Below are 10,879 nucleotides of genomic sequence, written 5' to 3' on the forward strand. Positions count from 1 at the left end.
GAGTTTCGAAATTTAGCGCTTTGGGTGTGATAAAAGCGAATTAAAAATAAAATGTTCCATTATTATTAATTATGAGTCAAAGTCTGAAATTGCAAGATATAAACTCAAATCTGCGAGAAAAGTCAGAAATGTGAGGTCACGATTACCTTTTTTATTCCGTGGCAGAAATAAGCTTCCATTCAAACAAGACCCATTGTAGTTTAGTAAACGACTCAAACGCTCAATTACATACACAACTCTATTTTATTGTTCAATAACAGTACAAAAGTTATTTTTCCATTTTTACAACATTCAAATAATTTGAACACAGGGAAAATTCAAGATGTCACATGCAGCCAAACAAGACCACATGAGCTGAGCAGATCACTACAACCGTAATGACTACGGTAACAAGTTCACGAATGGCCCAAAAACAATATTCAATCCATGTAACGACTGGTCCAATAACCACATGATAGAATTATATACAAGTCCGGATGATTCTATGCAACTCCTTGCAAACAAATCCAGGACGACTGCCTAGAACTGCTGAACGATGAGCTTTTTCTTGCTGTCGTGGGAGAATTTGTTCGAGCGGAACAAGTCGCTGTCGTAAAACGCAGACAGGTTGTGGATGTTAATCTGTCGGGCCTGAAGACAAAAAAGACCGAGTTAAAACTCAAATTCACACGTGCAACATGCCTGTAATTCAGTTCTTACTGGAACTTTTTCCAAACTTATTTAAACGCATCTATTAGTTACCTTGTCCACCAGATCCTTCTCTGCAATCTCGATGTTGTCCTGTTGGGCTCCGTAACGGTTGCGCTGATACGAGACCTGTTCAGAAACCAGCTGCTTCAAGATGAAGAGCAACAGCTCGTTGTTGTCTCGCCTGAAGGCCAGATACCGTGCGAACGTCTGCGGAAATGCGACTTCGGTTACCAACTTAACCAGACAGAATCACAAGACTTGCAGAACTGATCCCGGATCAGTACAATCAGCTCACCTTCCGCATGCTCCTCATCACGCTGAACTTCTGTGTGTCGATGAAGCTCTCTAGCATGACTCTGATGGCCATGTTCACGTCGTCCTCCTGCACGTAGTCCCGCAGGTGCATGCGAGCGTGAGCCTCGGCCATGCGGATCATGGACTCGATGTGACGCACGGTGATCGGGATACTTCCTGTGGCCTGCCAAACAACATGCGTTATTAGACTGAGAAGAACAAACATTTCAGTGGTAAAAAGCCCAGACAGATGCAATTTCTGTGCAGATTTTGGGAAACATTTTAAGAGTGTTAAAAAGAATGGGCGTACAAGTTGAAAAAAAAAAATAAAAAATTACGTTTTTTTTCCCAAAAAAAATATTGCGATTAAAAAAAAATTACTCCAGGTTTTGGCCTTTCCATCCAAAAAACTGAGCTTTTTGGAGACACAAATTCGATAAATGCAGTTTTCGCTGTGAAGCGTGGACTGTGACAACAGAGGCATTTCAAAATGATGCAATTTTTCTAACCCCCCCCAAAAAAAGTGCTATTGCAATTTAAGTAAAATAATTCACGTTTGCTGTGCTTTTGCTTTACGGGCGGCACAATTTAGCTAGCATTTTGTGCTTATATATTAATATAAACTAAATACAAATTTAAAAATGACTCAGACTAAAGAAATATCACCATCTTATTTCACTATAAACTAAAAATAATCCATAAGCTGTTGGTGTTTAAGAACACCGTGCCGCGATTCACTCTGAAACATGCAGCGCATATATTTATGTAATTCGCAGCCTTTGCAAATTGACAGTCGCACTAAGCTATATAGAAATTGCGGTTTTATTTTGATTGATCGAGCAATCCTAGTAAAACCTCAAAAGCGACTCACCATAGACTCTCTTCGAAGGTCGCTGTAGATTCGGGCCACCTTGTCCTGGTCCATCTGATTAAGTTTGGGTCGCACACGCTCTTTGGCATACAAGATGTACTTCCTGAGCAGATCCTGCGGGATGGGGGGGGCATCAGAGGTGTTCGGGAGCAGCACTTCCTCTAAACTGGCCACGCCCCCTTCTTTGTTGCTTGGGTGATGTTTGATGTGACTGCCCACCACAAAGCGAGCCAGCATCTCATCCTAAACGCAGAGAATTGCATTATGGGTAATGCAATCGGCAAAATTTGGAGTGTTTGTCAGCACTTTCAATGTCAATGGACTAAAATTATACATAAAATACAAAAATGGTTAATAGACAACTTCTAAATTTGGATCAGGTGAAATGACATATGGATGAACCTCATAAAAATGGTTAAAAACATGTTATGTCACCAAATAACTAAAGACACAAATGCTATATGCACTATTTTCTAATATATATATATATAAAACAGATAGAAATTTATCATTTACATCTAATTTGTATTAGTAATATACACGTATATAAATATTTTTACATTTAAAATATAATTTATATACAGGTATATATCATTTTTGATAAGACTTTAGGGTCCAATTCTTACTATTAACTAGTTGCTTATTAGCATGCATAACAGGATATTGACTCACCTGCACAGGGTCGACGGTGTCTCTTACGACACACAGAACGTCAAATCGAGAGATGATGGGCTCCGTCAGGTCCACGTTATCAGAGAACGTGAGAGACGGGTCGTAGCGCCCACCTTTAAAAAAAAAAAACGTTCATAAGAAAAATGAATGCTGTCAGAAACGCAGCTGCTACGTTTAGCCCAGCAGGAAGTAATTTAAAACCTGACTGCGCTATAGATTAACATGCATCTCAAAGTGCCGATGGCAAAATTGAAGTTATGACCCTCATTTAGACTTTCATTAAACAGTTCCGTCACCAGTCCCAGAACGCACCGATAGGATTGGAGGCAGCGATGATGGTGCAGCGAGCCTGTAGCGATGTGACGATCCCAGCTTTAGAAATAGAGATGCTCTGCTGCTCCATGGCCTCATGGATGCTGGTCCTGTCCTGATCGTTCATCTAAAGAACACACTCACACGTTCACTCGGGTATTCACCATAAAACATTTAATATTGACTCAAAAATTGGTGGAACAGTGCATCAAAAACCTCTGGTGCTCTTCGTGTGTCGGTGTTAAGTGACTGAATTTTTATTTTTATTTAAATGAAAATAATGTACCATTTTAGTTTTGATAAAGTTTTTTTATTTAATATTTTGTATTTGTAGTGGATTTTATAGTACTAAATTAATTTAGTACCATAATTAAATTAAATTGTATGGCAAAATTATATTTACGCTGTATTTATAATCCATTTATTCACTTTTTGAGCATAGAGCTGATCATTTAACTTCCAACTTGCAACTCGTAAATCTTGAATGCTTTAGAGCAACACACTTCAGTTTGATCTCTTTTCAAAGATGACACTTGGCAGATTATTGCTGAAGTGAAAAAAGTTTTAAAAAGTGAACTTAAGTTACAGAATTTTACGTTTATTGTTATGAAAAATGTGGGAAAATAATATTTTTGATTTTTATATTTTCAAAAACATGTTTTACTCAAACTGTGAGAAAACCCAAGCCATAAATCTTAAGATGTGTTCAAAATTTGAGCTTGATATCTAAAAAAAAAAGGAAAAAGAGCTTTCAGTAAAATTTTGTTCGGCTGCAGTACCAAAAGTTTCCACTAGATGAAATTGGTTTCCCATTCATTTCCAATGTGCTCATTTTTGACCATGAGGAGCACAAGTGTGACTATTTTTTACAGGACCATTTAACCTGTTCAAATCAAGTCCATGATTTTTTTTTTTTTGTGTTCACATAGCAAGTGCCAAAACCTTGACCAAGTTTCGTACCATTTTGATGAATTAAATAAAATAAACATAAATAAATTAAATTTTTCGGTCAAAATGACAAAGAGCACCAGAAGGTTAAAGCTACAAACTGCTAACTCAAACGTTATCGCACCTTATCAAACTCGTCGATGAGACAGACTCCTCGGTCCGCCAACACCAGAGCTCCCGCCTCCAGCGTCCACTCTCGAGTCACGGGATGGCGCTGAACGTAAGCCGTCAGACCCACGGCGGAGGCGCCCTGTCCTGTCGTGAACACCGCTCGGCTCGCGATCTTCTCTACGTACTTCAGGAACTGGGACTTGGCTGTGCCTGGATCTCCACACAGGAGGACGTTGATATCGCCACGCACCTTGTGCTTCCCGCCTGTTGAGACACAAATTACTTACTAGTACCAACCCAGTTTTCATCTGCTAGAAAATATAGTACCAGAGATGTGTGTGTGTACTGTGTATAATTATTTTGCATCTAAAAATTCCCACACATGCATGTATACATTTTTTAATTATTTATAAAATATTTATATGAAAGAAGAAGATACCTGGATTTTTGGCTTCGCCGCCGAACAGAGCGAGCGCCAGGCCGCGTTTAATGTCCTCGTGCCCATAGATGGAAGGACCGATACTTGCGAAAATCTGTACGAGGAAAATTAAACTTAGTCTGGAGAAACTTTCAGATGAGTGTTAAAATGTCTGGAAATGTGTGAGCGTCACGCACCCGTTCTCCGATGCGCTCGTCTTTGGACAGAGCCATGATGGCTTTGATGTCTTCATCGGTGAGCTCCGCCACGGCCACGCCCTCATCCTTACGAGCAATGTGATTGGCCAGGATTACGGTGGCGAAGACGGGGAAGCCGTTAGCCATGTTGAGGGAGCCGTCGTAGTTGTTGTGGTAGATTCCTGTGAGCTCCTGCCAAAATACATATTTGGAGGGTATATTAATAATAATAATAATTCGTTACATTTATATAGCTCTTTTCTGGGTACTCAAAGCGCTTTACATATGGTAGGGGGGAATATCCTCATGTTATATTTAAATCTATATTCAAATATGTGTTATATTGGGAACACATACATTAAGAAGGGCATATTTTGCTTTACTGTTATTTGATAGTTATAGTGATATAAACAATACAAAAAGCAGATTTCAAATATTTACAGATTTAAATATTTACAGGTTGAAATTGGAATATTAGGGTATATTTTTTAAATATTAGTGCTATGCAACGATGTTTAATGGTCAAAAATGTTTTAAAGTCCAAACTTAATAAAGAACTTCATCTTATGCAACTAATCTGTCATCTCCTGTGGCGGTGAGGGATTGTTGGAGTTGGGCTGGTTTATTAAAGGGGAATTGAGAACCATCGCAGTATTTATGGTCTGTCGACTCACGATCTCATCTCCAGGTTTGCAGTGGTCCACCAGGTCGGCCAGCAGGATGGCGTCTTTGGAGCGAGGCAGGCGACCCGCCGCCACTTTCCCAGGACTCTCCTGAATGGTGATTCGCTGGTAGTTCTGGTACACGGTCTGATAAAAGCAAGAACGCTAGTTAACATCAGGAGAAAAGAGAAACAGCTGCATCCTGCTGCCATGGCAACAGCTGGCAAAACTGAGATTAGGGTTGGTCTCTTATCAACACATTTACATTAAGACAGAAGCAAGGATCTTAGGCAAAGATAACTTCATTTCTAATATATATTAGCTTGTTATTTATATTTTATATAATTTAGAAACACAAAAATTATACATAAAATATAGTTGATTAACAACTTCTAAATTTGGATCAGGTGAAATAAATATGGATGAACCTCATGAAGACGGTCAAGAACATGTTATGTCACCAAATAACTAAAGACAGAAATGCTTTATGCACTATTTTCTTTAAGTGTTCTTTATATATAAATCGAAATATAAATAGATATACTTATTTAGTAATAATATATGATTTACATCTAATTTGTATTAGTAATATATACATATATAAAAATTTGTACATCTAAAACAATTTATATACAGGTTTATATATAATGTTTGATAAGACTTTAGTTTAGGGTCCAAATCTCACTATTAACTAGTTGCTTATTAGCATGCAAATTACTAGGATATTGGCTGTTTATTAGTACTTCTAAAGCACATATTATTGCCTTATTCTGCATGACCATATTCTACATCCCTTAATCTACCAATACCTGCATTTAACAACTACCTTACTAACTATTAATTAGCAAAAATTATGAGGTGAGGCAAAAATCGCAGGTAAAAGTGAGAATTGGATCCTAAACAGTGTTGCCACATTACGGTGCGAATTGTACAGAATTTACACTGATCTTATAGTATATTGTGGCATGAGTTTTAATTTATAAGGCAGACATAACTGTAATCATTTTAATTGTGAAAATGTGCTTAAGTGCCATAAAAATAAAGCAAAAAACAAAAACAAAACATTAATGCTCTTTAAAAAAGACTTAATTTCCTTTCTGCATGAACAGTTTTTCTTTTGATTTGGAGGTGAAAATGACCTAGATATTTTGTTTCATAACATCAATCTCTTCATCTCTACGGGAAATGAAATGTGGCACAGCATGACCGTCCTCACACACCTGCTCCATGTTGATATCGAACGGTCCGAGCGACTGACACTCGGGACAGGAGCCCGGCTTCACCTCCTGGTTCTGGGACTGGAAGAACGGACCCAGGATGAAGTTACACTTGTTACAGTTGTACTTCACCATCCCGAGCTGCGGCAGGACTCCAGTGCAGCAGGTCACGACCCCACTGGTGCGGATCAGCTGGTTCAGATGAAGCTGCCTGGAAACAAAAATACAGAAATTATTAGGGGTGTAACAATATGTTGCATCACAATACAAAAATGCAACTATGTTTCTTGGATTCTGACATGTATTGTGGGGAGTTCACCCAAAATGAAAAATACTGTGAGAAAAACAATTCAAGTTTTCAGAGTTTTAGTGTCAGTACTACAATCAACTACTGTATATAATGTTGAATTTAATGTATAATAATGCAATGGGGGAATATTTGTTCATCCTGATAATGCCAAATGTCTGATGCTACCAGCAAAAAGTGCCTACACTGTTTTAAATACATCGAGTCAGTGACAGAGTGCAAGCATATTTGTCCAAAATAAGTATGTATTTTCAGCTTCAGAATCATGAATATTGTTATTCTGGTGTCTCTATGTTCCTGTTCACTGTTTTTCCAGCATCAAATCCAAGCCTATTCGTTTACACTCACAATGTAATACCAAAATTAGCATTTTAATCAATAGTCCATTTTTTGTTAACCTATTATCAAGTGTCTTGAAATATCACAATAATATCGTATCGTGAGTTCAGTTTCGCGATAATATCGTATCGTGAGTTCAGTTTCGCGATAATATCGTATCGTGAGTTCAGTTTCGCGATAATATCGTATTTTGAGTTCAGTATTGCGATAATACCGTATCGTGAGTTCAGTTTCGCGATAATATCGTATCGTGAGTTCAGTATTGCGATAATACCGTATCGTGAGTTCAGTATTGCGATAATATCGTATCGTGAGTTCAGTTTCGCGATAATATCGTATCGTGAGTTCAGTTTCGCGATAATATCATATTTTGAGTTCAGTATCGTGATATGTATCGAATCGTGACATGAGGGTATCGTTACACCCCTAGTAAATTATATATATTATTATTTCTTGAAGAACCAAGAGGACTGCAAGCACAAAAGAAGTGGATTTGCTCGTACCTGAGGGATCGCAGTTCTTCCACCAGCGGCAGGTTGCCGATGCGGACGTGGATTTCGTGCGCGATCCGGTCGTATTTGGGGTACATGGCCAGCACCACCTCTTTCGCGGCTTCGTCGAAGATCTTCAGCATCTCCGCGGGAGCCTCCGGCAGAAAGTACGCCAGCACGTGCTCCCTGGACGCCAGCTCTTCATAGTTCACCAGCAAACTCTCCTTATTTTCTGAAGAGATCGCAAAATGTCATGTCAAACGTCTGGATTATAGAATAGGGTTTTCCCCAAGCGGCAACACGGAAGTGACTTAAACTGCAATTCATCGACTGGCCTCTAGAGACAGGCTGCAAAAGAGAGTCAATCCCATAACCCCCCCCCCCATGTTAAAATACTTTACAGCAGAAAAAAATATGTTTACAGCCTGGTACAAAAAGTGGTTTTGGTCTATATTGCCCCTCATGAAAACTCTGAGAGGGTGAATTTTTTTTATAACTCCTCCGTTTAAATTACATTAAGCCTTAAAGTTCTGCATAATTAAGGGCGTGGCCACTTGAGTGACAGGTGGATTGCCGCTGATGTCACTACTAGCCGTTGATCTACTGTCTGTTAGCGTCACGTCACCTCAGCTAATCCTCTTTGCCCATTTTCATTTATCAAGGAGTAATGCGATACAAAGATGCTGACAGCTGGCTCCGCCAACTTTGGGCTTCAAAAACGCTCTTCAGAAACCTACGGGTGATGTCACGGACACTGTCCATATTTTTTTCGTCTATGGTTTTCCCAGATGCCCGTCCACCACCAACCTTTGCACATGTCGCTGATGCGCTCTTTGAAGACGTTGTGTCCGTGCTCGTCCACATGCGTGCGCAGGAAGTTCTTGAAGCGGTGGTAGATCTCCAGTCGCGGGGCGGCCATCGAGACCCACTCCCGGACCGTGTGGCCCTTCATGTCCTCCAGGTTCTCAATGCTCTCGATCATCTCCTCATCCTCGCCGTCCAGCGCGACGCCATCGGCTGCCCTCTCCGCAAGAACACGCTGCCTCTTCGTGGGCCGTTTGTCGTCCTCGTCTTCACTGTCTGTACATCACGGAAACATCAACTACAGTTAGACTTTTGTTTAATGACAATTTGCAGACTGATATTAATTTATGTCTGCAAAATTTGGGAGGGGGATCAAATTGCGATTTTTCCGAATAAAAATGTCCAGATCACTCATGATTTGATAAATCGCACTAAGCCATTTGCCGATTTTGGTTTTATTTCAATTAAATGTGCAGCCCTACATTGACTAATCTTCAGTGGTTTGCAGTAAAGTTAATTGTTATTTAGCAATGACTAAAACGCCCACCGTAGAGGAGTCCGCGGCCGATGCGGCCCATGCCAAGGCCCTGTTCTCTGTCCCGCCGTCTCATAGCCGCTTCTGCTTCCGCCCGAGCTCCGGGTGAGAGTTCACTGAGATCTTCATCCTCATCCAGACCTTCCACTTCATAACTGTCCAGTTCCGGGATGGCGCGGTAGTCTCTGTGAAAAATACCATCATTAGCTACATTTACATTCATTTAGGAGATGCTTTCATTCAAAGTGAACTTGTTTTCATGCAAAGTTGTGATTTTAACAAAAGAATTGAGCATCACATTAAATATTCGTGCCAATTCTAATATTCGTGTTTGTTCAAGAGAACAAAATCGTCATTTCCAAGTAAACTGGCACAAATTATCAATGATAAAAATGGTTTGCTGAAACCAGTGAAGCCACTGTGGCTCTTTTTTTTTTTGTTCCTGTATAATAAATGACTTGCAATAACAAATGCTGTTGTGCTATCTTGTGTTCTGACGCCCAATGTTTGAGAATGGAATCACGTGAGACGGTTCTGGGAGATAATTATGCCAATTAATTTTAATGACAGACACTGGCTCAGGCATTTCAGAATTGCTAAAACTGTGTGCAATGAGATTTACTTTATTGTAGGTTATGCTTGAGTCTTCTTTTTTGATGTTCTTTTAATGTTTTTTATGCAATAACCCCAAATTTGCATAAAAATATTTACTATTTTTTAATGCCGTGTAAGGAGAAAGGCTATCAACGTGGCGATCAACTAAACAGAAAACATACAAATGTGTTAATAGAAACAACTATTGATAAAATAGTAATTTAACTGTTTAGAGACTTTCATATCGGCGTATAAAATTCTTTTAAGCACAGTATTTATTATTATTTTGAGGTGAAACATGACCTGGACATGTTTTTGAGACGTTTCACGAGGTTTCTCCCTAACAATCACCCTGTTAATCTGCAAACCATCACAAACACACCCACGTCATCTCTCACCTCTCCATCCCATCTCCGATCAGCTCCTCTCCATCTCCGTCGTCCTCATTGGGAATGTTATCTCCCAGAATCCCCTCGGACTCGTCCTCAAACGGAGGCAGGTCTCTGCCGGGGCTGGAGGTCAGGTCACCCCGCCGGGAGCCACGAGTGGGGCTGGTGGCCATCTGAAACGACTCTGAGGAATCCTGTTTTGAAGCAAAAAAAAAGTCACTGTTATCGAAAACAAAAATCTTTCCACTAGAATTGGATGTCAAAGGACCGACTGACTTAAAGTGACTGAAAATGCACACATGTGCAAACAGATCAAGCTGAAGTATTAATACTGAAACTAACTCAATATTATTACTGCAGAAAAACAGACCTGTCAATAATAAAAAAAAAAAATTCATACTAACGTTACACAAGAACAGTCACTCACTTGAAACCACAACAGTTACACAAAGAAACTAGTTTAACCCACGTGGGACTTTTTTAGACTGGCTTAACCCTTTACAACACAATAGCTTAAAATAATCAACATGTCAGTTCAGGAGCTTTTCAGGAGTTAAAAACAAGACACGTTTTTTTGTATTTGTATAATTTTAGTCGGCTTTTTAACAGGGCTAAGTTAAATAATTTGACAGGTACAGTTATAACAAAAAAAAATACAAAACTCGAATTAAAATGACTTTTGTGGAAATGTTAACGCACATTTGTTCAAATTTGTATATTATATTGAGTTTATTGTTAAATCGAGATCATTATATTGCATTATCGACCAACTAAAATAATACTTTTATGTGCCATGTACATTTCACACATAATCACAGACACGTTTGCAAAGGTCAAATACTTTAAAACACATTTAAACTATGGCTTAAATGATTTGTTAACATATAAACATATTATATACAAAACACACTCACCGCCATGTTCTCACGTCCGTCTTAAACAGCAGCTCGACTGAAGACTAGTTTTTCCCGGGAAGACTAACTTTTCGCGCGAAATTATCCACGTGACCACTAAGCGCGCGAGAAAAG

At 39.2% G+C, this 10,879-nt stretch overlaps 1 protein-coding gene across 1 annotated transcript; it reads right to left on the reverse strand.

The window, feature by feature from the left end:
- Nucleotides 1-226: 226 nt before the first annotated feature.
- Nucleotides 227-10,862, reverse strand: mcm2 (minichromosome maintenance complex component 2). Its single transcript, XM_081383631.1, has 16 exons — nt 10,766-10,862; nt 9,861-10,045; nt 8,881-9,053; nt 8,337-8,609; nt 7,542-7,761; nt 6,396-6,603; nt 5,188-5,322; nt 4,514-4,705; nt 4,338-4,431; nt 3,912-4,162; nt 2,840-2,966; nt 2,528-2,640; nt 1,856-2,098; nt 986-1,168; nt 742-897; nt 227-630 (listed from the first exon to the last, which is right to left on the reverse strand). Exons 1-16 carry the CDS (start codon nt 10,769-10,771, stop codon nt 520-522), a joined length of 2,670 nt encoding a protein of 889 aa, XP_081239757.1. The 5' UTR covers nt 10,772-10,862; the 3' UTR covers nt 227-519.
- Nucleotides 10,863-10,879: the final 17 nt, after the last annotated feature.

This window comes from Scardinius erythrophthalmus (genome assembly GCF_964197995.2).
Source record: "Scardinius erythrophthalmus genome assembly, chromosome: 14".
Taxonomy (NCBI): Eukaryota; Metazoa; Chordata; class Actinopteri; order Cypriniformes; family Leuciscidae; genus Scardinius; species Scardinius erythrophthalmus.